Here is a 19,833-nt window from a genome sequence, read left to right on the forward strand (position 1 = left end):
GACTTAGTTGCGTGGAACTACCATTGTTCGAATGAAGGTAAGGGTTTAGTTGTATAATGGATTGAACGGATAGACTTTGTTTTAGTTTTAGTATCGATTTAAGTGACTAATTCGATGATTTATTGGTTAATTTTAGGTTCTGGTTAACTCGTGGGAGCATTCACGGCAAATTTGAACCAGGTGTGTAACGAAAACACGGAAAATTAAAGTTTGATGAAAGCTAAAAAAAAGGTCTATCGACACCACACGGTCATGTGCCCAGCCGTGTGGCTGGCTGTGTGCGACACATGGCCGTGTGACAGGCGAGTTCATGGCCGTATGGGTCACACTGACTAGGCTGATTTAGGCGTGTAGGCCACAAGGGCGAGTAGGCTATGGGCCAAGCTTTGTGGGCCACATGGGCAAAGCCAATTTGGGTGTGTGTACCCACACAGGCATGTGGGCCCTCTAAATTTTTCCTAGGGTCCCACGTGTCGTTTCGATCGATTGTGGGCCTTCTGTAGGGTTATTAAGGGCAAAACAAAACCTAATGCATAAGATCTGTTATTTTAATTGACTGATCTGAGTTTAGGAAAACTAATATGTATGTCTGATTGTGTTGTATAAGCATGTATGATATTTGTATACGAGCATGCGGGTTATGTTAAATATGTTAATTCTATATATTTATATTTTGTATCTGTGTATGGGGTGCGTTCTGTTTGTTGGAAGAAGTGTTCTATAAGGCGATAATTCGTCGTTATTTTAGGAGCACAGCTGCAGATTATTCTGATAAGTGTCGTTCAGACACTATGTGGTGTGTAGGGCTAGGTGTGTGTTTTATACCCCACGTGGTGTATTGGGATGGTCGCAGATGGTGTGTAGAGGATGGGGGTAAGACTTTGCATATCTGTATGTATTTGATAATATGATTTTGATAAGGACTTATGTTCGCTTCTGTTATGATATACTGAAATTCTAAATTTGATGTATGTATGTTTCCGTTGAGTTACACATTGAGTTTATGAAAACTCACATCTATTGGCTGTTCTGTTTAGGCAATCCTCAGACATAGGTTGGTCAGTGCGACGGAATCTCAGCGGTGACCACTAGCTTGCAAATATTGTTTTGATCAATGGTTTTTATTTAAAAACTTGGATTATTTTTTGAGATTTTTGTAATTTTGGAACTCTCTGGACTGTTTGTTTTAATTTTGGTTTTGGATGTGTTTTTGACTTTTATACTGCCATGTTTGGCAAAACCACGGTTTTAAGCAAACAAATATTTTTCTGAAAACATAAACTCGGTTTTCAACTTTAACTATATCAAACTTCCGCTGCAAAATAAGTTCTCTGGAAAAGCAAATTAACAATGTTTTCCTTAACGAAAATAATAAAATGTTTGATAATGTGGATTCTTTTTAGTAACAATTAAACACAAGAAATTTAACATAATAAGATTGATTTCAAAACTCTTCTTCGTAACACTTCCAGATTCGGCCATAATGTCTAGGCCGAGTTCGGGGTGTTACATACCAATTCTTGGCAAAGATGAGGAATGTTTCTAATGAAAATTGCGAATTCAGTTGAAAAACAAATTGAATTTGGAATAGATTTTAATTCGGGAAACAAAAATAATTTCAACAATGGTAAGAAAAAATTTTGATGTAAAAATAGAATAGAAAAAAAAAGATGAGAAGAAATGGGGAGAGAAATAGAATTTTGATCGGGGTTTAAAAAGAAAAAAATCCTTGTCTAATTGAGAAAATTGGACTAAATAGCTAGGGTTTTCAAATCTTGAGGGGTTGCATGGTAATTTCCCCTAGTCTGTCGAAAATAAAATGAAAGGGACTTGGGTGGCTCAAACATTGTTATGTAAGGGGCAAAAACAAGTGTGTTACTATTAGGACAAGGTCTATTTCTTGTTTAATTTCTACTCCAAATAGTATTTATTTTGGTGTGGTTTTGTCCTAGTGTGCTGAAATTAAAAAGAAAAGAAATGAGAGAAGAGTGGTTTGGACCTAGAATCTCTAAGAAATCCACTAACCATTTAACCATCAAGCCTATTCAACTTCTTAGTTATTTATTTCAATTAACCCCCTATATTTTGAGGCATGACACTTGTAGTGTTGGTGTCACTTGGCTTAGAACCCATGCAATTAAAAACTTTATATATAGTATAGATAGGCATAGTTTTAAAATTTTGTTTTTTGTCTATTTCTTTAATTGAGTTTATCACACTTGACTTGTAACCCAATCAAAAGCTTTATTTTTTTAATGTGTACACAATCAAAAGCTTTAATTAACTAAAAATTAGGACATTTGTTTTTATATTTCAATATTGTAAAATTGTTAATAAAGTACTAAAATAGGAATTCGTAAAAGTTATTTCTCATAATAATTTTTTAACTATAAGAGTAATTATCTTATATAAATTTTGAGAGTTTTAGAGTTGTGGTTTTTGAATTTTTTTTTTTCAAACTTGAACGTATATACAAATGTCATAGTTAGTGCCTATCCCTTCCGAGCCATGAGAGTTCCCTTTTAAATGAAGGGCCTCCTCCAACCAAGGGCTTCCTAATGTGCGAGCAAGGTATCCCCTAGTGTGTTAACATAGGACCTGCCTATGTGTACTGGAGTAGCCCTTTTGGTGTGCTAGCAAATGGCTCCCCTAGCATGCTGGTGAAGGGCCCCATAGTATGCAACCGAGTAACCCTTGGGTGTTGGAAAAAGGCTTCCTATTAGCCCCATGTTAACCCTCTCTTGGGAGTATAAGAAGTACTTTTTTATGTATTTGAAGGAAATATCTGCATTGCCACCATAAGTTAAAAGCTTCAAGAAACCCAAATTAGACAACAACTTCAAAAGACCCCACACTACTAAAAGCTTCAAGAGATGCATAAATAGAGAAAGATAAAAGAGCTTGAGGGAATTAAGCCATGGATTCTTACTCATAGAAGAGACATGATCTTTTGCTTAGTTCCCACATATGACGCCAACTATTATTACACAAAATTGAGAGTATTTGTAATGGTGGTTCATACCACATTTGGTGTGAAAAGCCACTTAAGTTAGTGATTTTGAGGGGTCTCGTGAGCTTGGAGAGATTATGAATGCTTTGGCATATATCTTGGAACCTTTTTTTTTTTTTGATAGAGAGAACTTTTATAAAGAGTTTTTATGTGAGTCCCACTAAAATGATATGCTAATATATAAGGTGGTTGTATGGACATCAAAGCTTCATTAGAATGTGAATAACCCCATCACATTCTAATGAAGCACTCAAACTCGTAATCACCAAATATTATTTTATTGGGATCCATACCAAAATTCTTCCTTTATAAAATCTCTCTCCATCACAAGAGAAAAAAGATACGTGACAATATTTTACCTAATCTCTCTCAAAAATCTATTTGAATGAGACCCCCAAAAACCACCAACTTCAATGGCTCTCCGCACAACACATGTGTGAACCATAATAATAAATCATCCCCAATTCTTATGTTATTATATAATATTTTTTTATAAAATTTTTGAACTACTCATAATCTCTAAACCTTTAAAATAAAAAGTTATTATGAAATTGATAACACTTAAACTTACAACCTACAAATTATTATAATAACACAACTATATTTTTAAACACACGATATTTACATACAGAAATTGAGGGGATGCTGTTAACAATGAATTCCTATATGAACCTATCAATCTTTCGAGTTGTTGCAATCCTAGATTCAAAACGAAACTCTTTATTAATATTTTATATCATGAGAAATTTCAAGTTCGTGGCTGCTCATTTTGCTCTTGTTTTATTTGCTTTGGCTTTCACTGTATTGGTTGCAGAAGGTAAGTCCCAAATTAATCATTTCCATTATTTATTTAAAATTTCAGCGCATTTAATAATGTATTGGAGAAAAGTTGTAATTTAATTTTCTTTAAGTGTTTAAGTATTAAATAAATTTTTATTTAATATAAAATTCGAAAATCATGGTTTGTTGAATGGAGTTAATAAGTACATAGGATAAAATATATTTAGATAGATTTATTTAAATTTATATGTTTTAACTAAGAAAGAAAATTATTTTTTTAAAGTTTTATCCAAAATTATTTTGAATATATTATTATGATATAAAAGTAAATTTATAAACTAAATATTTCTTTTAAGGAATAAACTAAATGTTTTTAATAATTAATAATTAATACTTAATTTTTTAAATTTATTAAAGATAGTAATTTTTAAAATTTTGATATACTATCAGTAGAGTTTTTAATTTCATAAGCAGAGTCAAGAAATTGATAAGTCTCCTGTAAGAATATAGTAAAATATTTATATATATATATAAAAGAGACTTGTGATAATTTTTTAAAATTTTTTTGTAAAATAAAAAAATATGCTGTGAATATATCAAATATTAAATACCATTTTAATTTTATTTTATTTTATTTTATGTAAAAACAGGTAAGAGATTGCTTAATGCGAACATTAACCTTGGACCATGTCTGTTGCACCTTGAATGTAGCCCTCAAGTTAATTGTTGGTGCTGCATGGGCGACCCCAGAAAGCAATGTTGGTTGTATAAATCCGATTGCCTGGCCTATTGCTAATGAATCTGGAAGAAAAAGAGAAGTCCAAATTTATATGTCATTTCAAGTAATTCATGTTCTTCTAAAGATATTAAATCTAAGTACTTCAAAAGAAATCAATTCAACTCCATGATTTTGAGTTTGAATATTATTGGCATTGTTCAAAATGTAAATTCCAATTAAGGATATTAAAAATTATACGTATGCATTCAATTTTTTGTATAAATTTTAATTGCATGCATTCAATCATTTAACATAAACGAAGATAAATTAATTGAGTTATAACTTAGTTAACATCAGTTTAACTGTAACAATCAAGAGAACATAGATTTAATGGCATTTAAGCGCACATTTTTTCAATTTAAAATTTTTAAAAAAAATTATGAATAAAGTAGTTAATAGAATACAAGTATTTTTATTTGAAAGATAGGAATTGGAAATACTATTTTAATAATAAAATTTTATTTAATATTGTTAGAATAATAAAAATAAGGTATTCATTCATATGGGTTGAACCCAAACCATCCCATGAATACATGAGCCGTCAATTAAAGTAAAAAAACTGGAGCCAAAAGTAGGCCCATCAATAATCCAAAAGTGAAAGACTAATCATGTGAACGTAGCTGGAAAATTTAAAAAGGCGAGGAAACGCGTGAAACGCAGCGCTTATCAATGGCGCGTCCCAAGAAAGTTAGAGCCATAAGTAGTTGACGGTTTAGTCAAAGTATTTCTTTCCCTCGTCGTCTCCGTTGCTTCTAAACTACGGCAAGGAAAACTCATCAGAACTTTTCTCCTTTTAACTAATTTCCACTTTCCAAAAGAAAAACTAAATCTCTTTTTTGTTAAACTCTTAGTTCGATCTCTTACTTTCAATGGATGAATCTTCGTATTGGAATCATCCTACTAGTCATTTACTCGGCTCAGTTCCCGTAAGCTTCTTAATTTTCTTTTTCTCTTTTTTCTTCCTTTTGAATTAATTTATCAAGATCGGCATTCTTATGTAAATTAGTTTAGAATATTATTTGAAAATTGTTATTCGAATCCTAGGCTGTTGTTAATGAAGAAAGTGAAGCCTCGTATGGCAGAAGAGGAGGTGGTGGCCGAGGTTATCAAACTCTTGGACCTCCGACCGGTATATATTCTTTTTTATTTCTAGAAAAAGAAAATTAGTTAAATGTATCAATCTTTCATTTTTCGTACTATGAAACGGGATTTTTCCTCCTTTTAAAAAAAATATTTATATATCTTTTATTTGATTTCCTTGCCCTATTTCTATATTTGAAATAACTAATGTCTTAAGAGAATTGTTTAGTTTTATTATTTCCCAAATGGAAAATAACTGGGGAGAGGAACTTTCAATAATCATGATATCTAGAGTTGAGACATGGAAGATTTGGCGTTGAATTGAGTGGTTTTCTTATTTAAAGTTAAGGTAATTTAGTGAGGAAGAATGAAACTTCCGATGCCTTTTATTTTTGAAAGAATAGACTATAGCGCTAACTGTTATGTTTGTATTTGCATTCTGGAGTAGTTAACTGTTATTTTCGTAATCACAAATTTCTTTACATAGAAGGGAGGTACCCAATTAAAATCCTTTATTTGATGCATATATCCTTTTCGTGTTCTGTTAATATTTTTGAACTTTCCTGGAGTATTTCTTCTTTTTTTATTTTATTTTTTTGTGTATGACTCTTCAAAAGTAAGGGATGTAGATTACTGATTTTGCTTCCATGTTCTAAAATTCAAAGGCTATAGCAGCTAAAGTACTGCCTTAAGATGTCACCCACTGATGGTAATATGTAACGCTTTTATTTAGTGCTACTGAGGCACCTTAGAGTTTAACGATCCCTTTGTCTATTATATGCAGAAGGATTTGACCAACAATCACAAAACAACTGGAAGGGAGTGTTTAGTATCTCATCATACACACAGTATTTTGATGTAGATACAGATGTTGTCGTAAACAGATTGATAAGTTCCTTTTATCCTGCCGGTGGAGACTTTTTCAACAAGATTGGCGCTAACCCTGATCTGTGAGTCTGCCGCTCTTTTCCCCTTACTCTTTTATGCGGATGTAAAAACTGCTTTTGAAGCCTCATCTTGGGATGAAAAGTGATCCTCTGGAAGAGAAGATTAAGTGTGAAGGAGTATTAGAAGTATAGGAAGTCATATGAGTATTATCTGTAGTCAATATAAATTGGGATGAAAAGTAGGATTGAAAGCAATAAAAGCATCCATTGGCCTAGGCATTCTTTCATCTTCAAGAAACATGCTTTTTGGAATTCAGGACCAGAACTCACTAATCTTGTTCGTAAATTTAGTAAATTAAAAAGTTTAGTTATTTGGCTCTTCATTTCGACATGAATTGCACCTAGTAGGGAAAACTGTGAGAAGCACTAAAAGAAAGATATTAATGACAAGTGCACGCCATGTGGGCGTTATCAAAATGTAATAATGACAGCAGCAATAAAGAAGTTATCAGCACACATCAATGCATGTTTATTGCATTATTACCTATAGTACTCTTATTTGCATATATGGTCATCTTTGCAAGTAGATCGATGGAAAGAAGTCATGTATTAAGAAAAGAAAAAACAGGAGACAACTAGAAAAGAGATAGAATCCTTCCATCTGATTGGTTTTATGGAAGTTGAAGTACACTAGGATCTTATAATTAGTTTGTATTTGTAGCTTCTTATTTGTCTCAATGCAGAGACTCTTCTGTTTGAAAAAGAGATCATGGATGACCTGCCTTATTTCATGGCTTTCTGTATAATCCATATTTTTTTCTCCTTGGGAAAATCGAATTCCTTGCGACTATGATGTGGTGAATCATACATCTGATGGTGTAAAAACCTTGACCATAGCTGTAACAATCTGCAGTAGTAGTGTTCATGATTATCTGTTAAATTATTTTATTGTCTTGATTTCTGCCATTTGTTAGGTATGGGCTTATCTGGATCACAACTACATTGGTCTTTATGCTTGCGGCCTTTGGAAACTGTGCCACATACCTTATTCAAAAGCGCACTGATCGAACTACTTCTTGGAGCTTTGATGTTGGCTATGTAAATGCAGCAGCTTGTGGAATCTATGGTTATTCACTCGTGGTGCCAGTGGCATTTTACTTCTTGCTTCGGTATCTGGGTTCAAATGCTAGCCTTGTACGATTTTTGTGCATGTGGGGTTATTCACTTTCCATTTTCATTCCAACTGCAGTAAGTTTTTCTCTTTAAAGGAAGAAAATGATCCTGGTTTTAAATTTTATTCAAGTCCAAAAATTTCAATTTTTTAGTTATTCATTGTTTATTTACAATCAACTGAGTTGTAGTATATGGCATATTTGCAGTTTCTACTGCTTATTCCAGTTGAGATTCTCCGATGGATCATCATACTTATTGCCGGTACAGCCTCATCATGCTTTGTTACCTTGAATTTAACATCCTATATTGGTGGCAGTAATGATCTTAGAATGATGATGATTGCTGCGTTCTTGCTGCAAATGGCCCTTGCAATCTTTATCAAGGCTTGGTTCTTTCCATAAACCTTACAAAGTCATCCTATGCGGGCTATCTGAGCACCTAAAATCCAAACTCTGCTGTGTTTTGCTCTGCTCCTGGGAAATGTGAAAAAGAAGAACAGTTTGAGCAAAAAAGGCCTCTTGAAGAAAAGCTTGTGTATGTTTTTGGATTCCTTGTAGTTTAGTGGTAAATTTGAAACACGCAACGGATGTGTGTCATAGGAGTAGAGATGTTTTTGATGAGGTGCAGCAACGCGCTACTAATTGCGTTTTTTTGGAGTGGGTTAATCGAATTGACTTGGTGCTGTTGGCCTACAACTTTTAATAGACCAACAAAATGAGAGAAACTAGAAGCAAATGTGAATGCAAATATGTTTAAACCCTGCAAGTTTTCCTTCTGTGTATATACAGGTTTTCATGGTCTTTTTGCCAGTCTGTAATTGTTACTTCACATCTAAAAGCAGACTTTTGTATTAAAAAATAGGTTCTCTTTAAACCCTAAACTATCTTTGGGTTTAAAGTTACTAGGTAAGTAGGATGTATATCTCATTTGCAAATGAGATACCCTTATTCAGCTTTCATCTTTTGATTCTAACTTCATATTGCAAAAATCAGAATTTGAACTTAAGATGGAGTATAAATATTAAAATTAAAATAAAGTAATTGAACTAGTTTTTTTACTAGAAACAAGCTTAACTGAACGTTTTTACCGGATAAACACCTCTAGCAAAGGTGTTTTAAATTCGGTTACTAAATATTAACCAATTTGACTATGGCCAAATAAATAAATATATATATAAATATATATATTTGACACATGATCAAGTTTTAAATTCGGTTACTAAATATTAACTTATTTTTTTTATTACAAAGAATTAAGCTTTATGTCCTACCAAATATCTTAATGCTGGTAATACGGAAAGTGAAGAAACGAGTCGTTGAACAGCTACTGCGACACGGAACTTTACCTTGAGCTTCAAAAACACATCAAAATTTTAAAAACTTATCCAACATTTTTAAACTTTATATTAATACTCAATTTTCTACCAAAAATGTTAAAATTTTTTGTTTGAGCTACCAGCTCTAAGTTAGAGGGAAATGGTGGATGTGTACTATCGTAAAGCTTTTGGAAAGGACCAGACCTCAAGCGTGTCGTCGTCAAGGTTCAGTTTTTTCTGTTCCTTCCCTCTTCAAGCATTGGTTCAATTTTTATGAGTTAAGATTGAAATAGGTTACTTTGGTTTCAAAGCCTTTTTTTTTCTTTTTTTTTATAAAAAAAATTAGATTTTCAATGGGTTTTATGATGATTTTAATGGAGGAGTTTTTGGTTACTAAGAAAGTTGTGAAACTTAAAAAAGAAGAAAATGAAAAAAAGAGAGGTTTTGATATAATCTCTACTTTGAACAAAAGAAAACATAGTTCTCTGAACTCTACTTTTGTTGACAAAATCCTTTTCCTGATGGGGTGAATATGTTTAAATCACATAAATGATAGCAATGACTTTGAGATGGCTAGAAATCAAATAAAAACAAGTCTATAGTTTATTTTTTTGATCTCCCCTCCCAACCCTCCAATACATATTTTCACTATTCACTCACAAATATAATTTAATGGATGGATTCTTCACCATGTGAATGACAATGAAGAATGTGTACCGGAAATGGACCGAATTCTAACCCAAAAAGACGACCTAATCTCTTTAAAAATAGATAAAAATACTCGTATCTTAGTTCATACAACAACTCGGAACGGTGCTAGTTTGACCTTACCATTTTTCATAAACTACTCATTCTTCAATGAACTTCTTGAGGTTCTTCAACCACAGAATATACTCCCGGCCATCCTTATTAATCATGTACTCGTGCAAGTAATTTGTGGTGCTCGGTTTGATTCCTCGGATCTCCAAATACTTGTGAAAAGCCTTCTGCAGGTTCTCATCCAAATCACTGCAAAACAAGAACATTAGTAATCGCATTCCATGCAAATCAATATTCCAATTTCACAATGTATTGAATAGGCTTACTAGAAATCTGGGCCTTCATAGGCGAGTTCATCCTCGGAGTTGGGATTTCGAACGGACAAACTATCTATGGTAATCTCATCAGGGTAAGCGGTACAGTTGAACTCTAAACTCGGACAGCCTTTTTTTGAGACATTAACAACCAATGGGACATTTGATTTACTAGGCTTTTCAGTGTCATCATCATCGTCATCATCCGCTTCGCCTTCACCAGTGACAAGATCAGGCATGTGAACATTAACTTTGATGAGTTCACCATCATACTCTCGTGTCAATGTTATGGTTTGAAGCCCAGGAGTGTCTTCGATTTTGAAAGGGAATTCACTTGGGGTTCCTTCAGCCTGTGAAGAAACAATTTTTTTTAAATGATTAAAAAACAATTCAAAATAAAGCATCGATTTCAGCTTGAAAACTTAACATCAATACTGGCTATTAAGCGATTGTTCTGTTTTTTTTCCCCACAAATTCTTTCAATAACCATATTGTAAACAACTAAAAGCAGCTTCTAATTATGTTTCTCGGGTCGGATATAAGTTCTACAATGAGTGTTACCATGTTCCAAGACAGCTCTTGAATTCAATCCCTACAAGTCTTCAGTTGACACGATTTGGATTGCAAAACACCCAAAATCCAAGTTCTATTTTTCCACTTACTTTCGTATAAACCCTAAATGATAAAAGAAAATGGGGAAAAGAAAAACTAATTAATTACTCACCTGATCATATTCATCACTCTCCTCGGCACACTGAATCTCAGACTCAATAACTCGGAGAAGAGACTCATCAGAAGCGGATTTTTGAGAATCAACAGCCGTTGAGAAATGCAGGGTGTTTGGGTAAAAACGGTTCACAGTAGGATGCTGAGACTGGAGGCCATGGTTCAAGGCCGTGAAGATGCAAGAGTGGTAGCTTCTCTGGACTCGGGTGAGTCGAATCGCGAGTGGAGCTAAGGAGTTAGCTGTTTTCCGGAGAATGGACGTGAAAGCCATGGGGGAGAAAGGTTGCTAGGGTTTTAGGAACGGTGGAGAGGGTTTTAGGTTGTTTTAAAGGCAGCATTCATGTTGAGGTACTGATGGGCAATATTCAAAAGCTTCCCCTGTTGGGCCTAATTTGGTCTGGGATTGGGCACTTGCCCATAAAATCTCTAAATCTAACTTTATTCACTCGGGTTTAGCGTATTCTACAATGTCTCAACTGGTTATATGATGTTAGCTTTAGACATGGGATCTTAACGAGTCGTTTATTTCATTTGATTACTTATGTTTATTCGAAAACATTGTTATTTTCAGCATCTAGATAGATTATTTATTCTATTGAAACTATTGTTAGATATTTTTCAAAGAAATATAGTTTTTATGGGTAAAAAAGCATGTGTCTGTTACGATTTTAATTAAATAAATTATTAAAAATTACAAACCTCATAAATTTAATTCAATTTCAACCAACCTTAATTTTATATTTATAATTTTTTAATATTTAAATTTATTTATTATTCATGTTATTGTGTATGTGTCAAAATCTAAATATAAAAATAAAAGGTTGCATAAAACTAAATGAGTTATATATATATATTTATTTAAAGGTTAGAATTTATGTTAACCGAAACAGCAAATCTTAATAAGAAAACCATACATTTTTAAATCAATGAAACCTCAATTGTTGGACATGAAGTAACTTTGATGTAATTTCTTTTTGGATAAATTGGATAGGTGATTATCCAACTTTTAGGTATGTTCTATTTTGATCACCCCACTTAAAAAACTTTCAATTTTGTCATCAATGTTTTTAAATTTTAAAATTTTTGTCACCCTGCTAAATACTTGATGTGGGTAGTTTTTTATTGGTCTAATAATAAATTTAATCCTCCAATATTTATACATTTTATCAATTTGATCCTAAATCTAGCCATTTAGCCCTCAATATTTACAAAATTTCACAAACTTCTGTAATTTGCACAACAATAATCCTGTATTCTCTCTACTAGCAAATCGGTGAATTGCTTCCCTCTCAGCTTCTCTCCTTTCTTTTTAATTGTTTTTTTTTTTCTGTTCTGTCTCTGCAATTTTGTGCTTTGCTTTGAAAGTTATTCAATTTTTGCACTGGAATGAAGAGAAGAAAACCCCAAAGGTAAAAATAAGAAAAAAATATGGAAAAGACCTATGCGCCCAAACGTTTTCCTTACCCAACCAGGCCTAGTTAATTATGGAGAAGCAAGAGTCTGAACTGTGTGTGTTTTTTTTTTAATGGGTTTCCCCTGTAATTTGGATAGTTGCTTCTTTTAGATATTGTTTTTCGCTACTTCGATTGATAGTTCCGTTGGTTAATTTAGTTCTTTTTGACTTATTTCTTGCTGGGTTTTTTTTCTCCGATTTCCTTATGCCTGTGAAACTATCTGCACAGGTGTTTCAATTTCCCTTGAAGGGTTTGATTGTTCCACTTTTGGCTTGTTTATAAAAATATACCATCATCTCACACTGAAGAAGCCAAATTGGAACAACTTGTCACTGATTTCTTATAAGAGTCTTTTAGAATTAAATCCAATTTTTTTTTTAAATATAATAACTTTTTTAGAATTAAAATTAAATGATAAATTTTATAAGGGTTGAAGGTTAAATTTATTAAAATTTTAAATTTAAAGTTAAATTAATAAAATGTACAAATATTAAAAATTTTAATTTATCATTAGGCTAATAAAAAATTTCGGTAAACTTTCCGTTAAGTATTTAAGCCCCGATCGCTAAAATTTTAAATTTTAAAAGCATTGGTGATGAAATTGAAAGTTCTTAAAATTAAGTGATCAAATTAAAACCTACCAAAAGTTTGCTGATCACCAGGCAGTTTACTCTTCTTTTTTTTCTACAAAAGGAGCAGAAACACAGCAAGACTAAAATCTAAGCTTCCCATGCCTAAGGGCGTCAGCATGCAGTGAAGGGAGAAGACTGCCAGGCGGATTAGGCAAACGGAGGAGCCCATCCGTGCCTTCATGCGCCAAGTTAGCGAGATGATCAGCATAATGGTTACCTTCCCGGAAAATATGCCGAACCTCCATCACCCATCCCTCTCGTATCAAGTCCAAGCAATCACCAATATACATATTTAATAGATGCTGATACTCATAAGATCGAGACAGCAGCTAAACTACCCATAACTCGTCTAACTCAATAATCAAACGAGCTACCCTGAACTCCTTGGCTAACCGCAAATCATCTTGAACCCCCCCCCCAAAAAAAAACCTCCGCTTGAAGGCTGTCCGTACGTCCGATATTTAGCATGAACCTATGCACCCAATTTCCATCTGCACTGCAAAGCAAGCCACTAGCAGTCACTAAGGCCCGAACAGGAACGCACCGCCCCATCCGTATACAGGTTTCCTAATAACAGGGTACCATTTGAAGATTTGACCATTCCTTGTCCCCTTCAGGTCAACTTGGAACCCCTGCGACAATCTTTTATTAGATAAATTAGTTAGTCTAATGAGTTTGAACTTTTCTCGAATTAAGCTCTAATGGAGTTTGAAAAAATAAAATTTCAAGTTTAGTTCGAGTTCGCTTGAAGAAAACGATTCATCTAAAATGTTCAAGTAAAATATAAAAATTAAAAAGAACATTTTCCGACAACAATAAATTAAAGAATCATTCTTGAATTTAACTTGGTTGATTCCAAGATCTACAAACCTTTCTTTATTCGATAAACCAACTGGTAATTTATTTGTATAAACATACACTAAAATTACATATTTCACATAAATGATCAAACAACAGAAAAAATGACCCCTGAACCGTCTAAACACACATCACTCAGACTTGGAGAACTGTCTAGGATGGCAAAAGAAAAGAAAACTGAAAGAACAAAAGCATTATCTGGAAAATTGAACTCTGTCACATGACAATCTCAGGCTTCAAAATGCTGGATTTGATCTCTTTGTGAGGCAAAATGACGCCACCGTTGCTATATATTTCATCACATACATGCACATCTTCTCCAAGTATAGTCATGTTCTCTACTCGAGCCCATTGGCCGACAGTGGAGTGCCATCCAATGATGCTGCTTGATATGCAAGCGTGCTTCTTGATGCGAACTCCACGCATCACGGTGCAGCAAGAGAGTCTGACTCCAGCCTCGACCACACATCCTGGACCAACAACTACATCTGGTCCAATCAAACATCCTTCCCCGATTTTAGCACTCTCATGAACTAAAACATTTCCCACTATGTGGTGACCGGTGGCTAACTTAGTTGAAGATTTTTTTCGCAGGGAGTCTAGATAAAGCCTGAGTCCAGCAATGTAATCCTTTGGCTGACCAATGTCCATCCAAAACCCGGGTAGGACAATTGCATATAGTTTTTTCTCTGCTGCAATCTTCGGGAAGATCTCCTTCTCAATGGAGGTAGGTCTCAATTCAATTCTATCAAGAACAGATGGGTTCAGAAGATAAATTCCAGCATTAATTTTGTTTCCAACAAACAGTTTCAGTTTTTCCACAAATTTGTCCACTTTCCCTGTTGTTTCCTCCATAACCACAACACCGTATTTTGAAGGCTCATCCACCTAGTTGATTATTATTTAAGTATTGCGATCTCTGTGAATATAAAAATTGAAATTGAAAATGAAGATAAAATTTAGAACTGAATTATCACCTTGGTTACCACAATGGAAACTTCCCCGCCATGTGCTTTGTGGAATTCAATCATTTCTTTGAAAGGGTACTCACTGATAACATCACTGTTAAGGACAAAAAATGGCTCACCGGAACCATCAATGAGCTTATCCCTAGCCAAAGCAAGAGGACCAGCTGTCCCGAGTGGCTCTGTCTCTTGAGAGCATGAGATTGTGATCCCAAGTTTAGCTTCAAACTCCTTCAAGAAGTTCAACATCACCTGAAAAATCAAGTGTCCACTGGTCAGCCCATGAACACATAGCCATTAACCTTGCTGGCCAATGTATTAGTTTTACATATCTTATGCTTTGAAACACCTCACATACCTCAGGTTGGTAGTTAATAGCCAAAACAACTTCAGTTACACCAATAGCCTTGAGAGCCTCGATCGGCAAATATAAAAAAATGCATCATTCTGTAAAATCAACAAGCTTATCTTGAGAAAGAATAGGCGCTAAACTGAAAAGCAATGCTTCCAAGTTTCAGAAAAACAAAGGCCATAATGCAGAAACATACCTGATGCAGGATCATGGGTTTGTTTGCAAATTCAACAAGTGGCTTAGGAATACTGAGGGTCAAAGGCCTCAACCGTGTTCCAAATCCTCCAACAAGAATAAGTGCTTTCATTGTGATACACGTTCCGATTTGCCTGTAGATACTAGAGTCCATATCTTAATCAGAAATCAAATTCCGGAAAGCAACTTATATGATTCAGAAAATAAATCCCACAAATTCTTCTACATAAAGATGACAAAGAAACAAGAGATTGACCTATGCAGAACTCCGCATTGACATTCGTAGATCAATAATAACAATCACAGAAACGAGCAAATCATAACAGGTAAACATGAATTCCAAACTGAAATGATTTTACTACAGTGAAGGAGAAGAAAACCAGACAAACTTAAAGAAAGCAAATTGGGAAACACAAAACATCCAAACAAGAGCTATAAGGCAAAAACATAATGCTAGAACCTAAAAAACACTACTGAAAATCCATCCAGAAATGGTTTAACTGATTTTGTGACACAAATTTCAGCTATACCAGAGGCTGCTATCTTTCATGAGACCAATAAATCTATTACATGGAACCTAAAACAAGAGCTAGCCGCAATGTAACCCCTAGGTTACCCGGACTTTTCTTCTTTCTCAAAAATATTCCTGTCCAACGCATATAGTAACAGGGATAACATGCATCCTATAATTATATCAGATAACTTTAAAAGATTGAACACCCCCATATCTCGTTTAACAGAGTATAATTCTTTTTTCAAGTAATGAATCCCGTCTTGCTTTCGCTCTACAATGGAGCCGTGAAATACAGGAAATCGCCAAAAAAATCACACCTAGAAAGATCAAATAAACACAATTTTCCGACTATAAGCAATTTTATTGATAATTCCAAGTAAGTTTATCAAAATGTAAGCCTAGAAAACAGACATAGTCAGCTAAGTCAGATATGCGGACACGCAAAGTCTTGACCTTTGCCAATTATTTAACAACGAACGCAGGGAAAAAAACGAAAGCTTTGATTGAATCCATAATCGACATTAAAATCAGGATTACGAAAAACTAATTAACTTAAAAATTTTTAGCTAAAACAAGAGCGATACTAAGTAAATTAACTAAAATTCCTATTTCTTCTTTCGTTCCTGAAGAGATTTTATGCATGATTAACCATGCAAAATGCCAGACCTAAGAAGAATAACATTGCAAATCAAATTAAACCTCAAAATTCAACAGAATTGAAACAAAGAAATGGCGCAAAAAAAATTAAACACCGAGCGGAAATCCCATTGTCAGCTGAAATTAAACATTCAAGCTAGACTATTAACTAGAGCTCGAAAATACCAGAACTGGGCAATTACCTTTAAGGATTTCGGGATCCAAAACCCGAGTTGAGTTCGAACCAGAAACTCGAGCCCGGTTCGAGGCAAATATATATTGAAAGGGCAGGAAAACAAGTGGAACCAGACGAGTTTGGCTTGCTTGGTTTATTTGTTTTTTTAGCAACGGTTTTCTCCCGACGGAAGCTGAGGTGGAAGCGGGGAGTTGTTTGGGAGAAAGGAAGGAAATAGAGCGGTATTTATACAAAGGCAAGAAAATAAATGACGGCAAAGTACTGGGCTGATTCCAGATTAGGTATTAGATTCAATTTTGGAAGTAGTTTTTGGCGACGGAACGGAAATTGTAGGCGATGTTTCTGGGTGGTTTCGGTAACGGGTCATGGATAAAAATGTACTATCTGAACTTTTAGTGACGAAAGTGTTATAAAAGAAAATTATAGAAAAAGGACAGTGAAGATCGACTTTTATTTTTATTTTCATAATTAGAAATATAATAGTTAAACTTTAAAAATTAACCATACTTAGAATATGATTAAATTTTTAATAGTTTAATGAAATTTTACTTCAAAAACAAAACAATTGAACTAAATTTTTAAAGGTGAAGGTCACAAGTGATAAAAATGAGTAAATGTTAGGACTAATTTGATATATATCTTTTATATTTTACTTTCTTAATATAAATTAAAATAATTATTACATCTAACCATATAAATAAAGAGAAAAAAAGAATGGGAAGCATTTCACTTTCTAAAATTGGCATGCTATTTCAGCTACGCATTTCTCCAAATTTTGAGATTTCTTTTTAATTGATATTTATACTATTTTTTCTTTTTTATAATAAAAATGCTTATTATTTAACTAATTTTCTCTGATTAGAACTCCAAAATGGATATAGCCATACGTTTGTAGGAATTTTTAAAAATAATAATAAATGGAATAAATTGCAAAATAGGATGGTAAAAGTTAGAGATATCCATAGAATTATAGAACGAATTCGGATCTATTTGGAAATTCGTTTTATTGTTTAAAAAATATTAAATGATGGTTTTAAAATTTTATTAAAAATAATTATAGGTGAAGTGGTAAAGAATTTATATAGGTACAAAATTTATTAAACTTGTTTTTAGTTGTTTTATTTAAAAAGTTATATAAAATTATCAAAAGATTAAAGTACTATTGTAATAATATTAGTTGTCATTAAAGAAAAATATAATTATGTTGTTTGATAAAAGTAAATGTTGATTTTAAAAAAATTATTTATTTTTAATTTTAATATTTTATATTATTTTGGATGAAAGATACATATGTTACTTTTTTTAATATCTCATTTCAAAAAAATAATAATTTATTTCAATTTTTATTAAAATTAAATGCTTATCTTATTCAACAATTTTTTTAATTAAGAATTTTATATTAAAAAAATTAAAATAATTGTCAAACACATCTAAAATATTAAAGATTGAAATTTTTTATTTTCGATGATTCATCAAACACATCCTAAATCGTTACCTAATTAACCTATAATACCAATTTAAGCATGAGTTTTACAATAAGTATAAATATTTTCAAGGAAATACTTTTATAATTATTTTTATAAAATTAAATGGAAATAAAAACCAAAATTTGACTAATCAAAATTTGTCAAAGTGTAATCTACAAGTAATAATAAGAATTGTAATCTAAAATTCGCTTTGCCTCAAAATGTCTAATTTTTATTTACTCCAAATTAGAGTAGAGCTAGGAAAAGGAAAGTAAAAATATTTTTTTAAGATGTAAAATAGCTTTTTCACTCTTCTTAATTTTTTAGAAATCAAATATTTAAAAAAAAATCATTTACTTTCCTTCCTCTTACTAATTTTAACTATCCAACCAAAATAATATTTAATCACTTCCTTCCTTTAATCTTCTTTTCTTTTCTTTTACTTTACAATTATAAATCCAAATATAGTGTTAGGCTTAATTTCTGGACATTACCTACTTCAAAGTTTTTATAGACTACCTTAGAAAGGTTGACTCATGTAAAACTCATAAAAATAATGAAAGTGTTTTATAAGGGTCGTTGATATAAAGTTTAGATGTGGAAGAAAGATTTAAGATCATATTATGGTGAAAAGTTTTGGAAGTATCTTAAGTTAGAAGCTTGTAGGATTGAGTTATTTATAACCTTCATGGTAACATCTCAAACACTGGAAGTGTGAGATTTATTGTCCTTAGTATAGTATTTTCGTCTATATATACTTGTTGTTTTTGAATAAAATTAGTTTAATAAAATATATGTTACTTACATTAATATGTTTTGTATATTGTCCTAAATTGTTTTTACATGCAAAGCAAAATGAAGGCAAATATTGGCTCATTGATTATTTAACATTTAACTAATACTAAGCAGTATTACGTGGTCGGATCATAATATGGAAAGACAACTTATATTAGTAGATATCCTAAAGATATTTTTGTCTAATAAAAAAATGAGCAAACTAATATGTTACCTATCAAGTTTTGGGAGATATTTTGTCTCGGGTATTGGAGTAGATGACTCCCAAAATATAGAAACATGGATATGACTGACCTGATTAATAGTATATTGGACAGGAACCCAGTAGAATAGATCTTAAATTTGTTTATAGATGTATTAATTTATAAAGTTCATAAAGTAATATACTTTAATCCTAGGTGAATGGTGGATTACGTAAGCGTGACTTATATACTTTTATGTAAATAAAAGCCTAAGTTTAAATAGAGTCCATAAGCTCAAAGGGTAACAATGATCTATTTTAAAACAAAAGCCAAAGTTTGACAAGTCCAATTCAAATATTTTAACTTTCTTTTCAAATGCAAATCTGATCCATTCATCAAAGTCGTGTTTATAACTTTCACAAATATCAAAAGGAACTATGAAATCATCAATAGAAACTCTAGATAAATGACAAGATTTGAATATAAGATTCACATCGTTTCCTTTTCTAAATCTAAATTTTTTTTCAACTTGCAAACCAAATGCTCATATACCTTCTGCCAAAGCTTAAGCAATGCTTGTGAACTATCGAAGTGCAAACATGGATGGAAAGTCCAAAGCTTTTGCCATCGACGTGAAATGACACTAGTTTTTGTTGCTTCTTTCATTGTCATTCCAGATAGAATCGAAATCAAAATCTCATTTGGTAGCCCACTTATTCTATCTTGATGTTGTGGTCCATTAAATCAACCAAAGGAAAAGTGATAA

General features: G+C 32.6%; 2 protein-coding genes, 1 long non-coding RNA gene and 1 pseudogene across 5 annotated transcripts; 1 reads left to right on the forward strand and 3 right to left on the reverse strand.

Moving 5' to 3' along the window:
* Positions 1 to 2,435: 2,435 nt before the first annotated feature.
* Positions 2,436 to 3,518, reverse strand: LOC121229562 (uncharacterized). The gene is made up of 2 exons (XR_005927317.1): positions 2,930 to 3,518; positions 2,436 to 2,785 (listed from the first exon to the last, which is right to left on the reverse strand). It is a non-coding gene; the product is annotated as an uncharacterized lncRNA (long non-coding RNA).
* Positions 3,519 to 3,674: 156 nt separating this feature from the next.
* Positions 3,675 to 8,508, forward strand: LOC121229561 (protein YIPF1 homolog). Of its 3 annotated transcripts, none has more exons than XM_041114166.1 (6): positions 3,675 to 3,827; positions 4,441 to 5,494; positions 5,613 to 5,697; positions 6,433 to 6,598; positions 7,510 to 7,783; positions 7,915 to 8,508. In XM_041114166.1, exons 2-6 carry the CDS (start codon positions 5,438 to 5,440, stop codon positions 8,107 to 8,109), a joined length of 777 nt encoding a protein of 258 aa, XP_040970100.1. In that variant the 5' UTR covers positions 3,675 to 3,827; positions 4,441 to 5,437; the 3' UTR covers positions 8,110 to 8,508. The 3 variants fall into 3 exon arrangements, with proteins under 3 accessions (XP_040970100.1, XP_040970101.1, XP_040970102.1); XM_041114167.1 differs by having other exon boundaries at positions 3,700 to 3,827; positions 4,502 to 5,494; XM_041114168.1 differs by lacking the exons at positions 3,675 to 3,827; positions 4,441 to 5,494; positions 5,613 to 5,697 and adding an exon at positions 5,747 to 6,357.
* A 1,100-nt stretch (positions 8,509 to 9,608) lies between these two features.
* Positions 9,609 to 11,274, reverse strand: LOC121229563 (uncharacterized protein At2g39795, mitochondrial). Its single transcript, XM_041114169.1, has 3 exons — positions 10,821 to 11,274; positions 10,109 to 10,446; positions 9,609 to 10,031 (listed from the first exon to the last, which is right to left on the reverse strand). The coding sequence occupies exons 1-3, from the start codon at positions 11,091 to 11,093 to the stop codon at positions 9,872 to 9,874; spliced, it is 771 nt and encodes a 256-aa protein (XP_040970103.1). The 5' UTR covers positions 11,094 to 11,274; the 3' UTR covers positions 9,609 to 9,871.
* Positions 11,275 to 13,742: 2,468 nt separating this feature from the next.
* Positions 13,743 to 17,001, reverse strand: LOC121229564 (probable mannose-1-phosphate guanylyltransferase 3; annotated as a pseudogene).
* Between the last annotated feature and the right edge of the window lie 2,832 nt (positions 17,002 to 19,833).

The sequence above is a fragment of the Gossypium hirsutum genome, chromosome A05 (assembly GCF_007990345.1).
Source record: "Gossypium hirsutum isolate 1008001.06 chromosome A05, Gossypium_hirsutum_v2.1, whole genome shotgun sequence".
Taxonomy (NCBI): domain Eukaryota; kingdom Viridiplantae; phylum Streptophyta; class Magnoliopsida; order Malvales; family Malvaceae; genus Gossypium; species Gossypium hirsutum.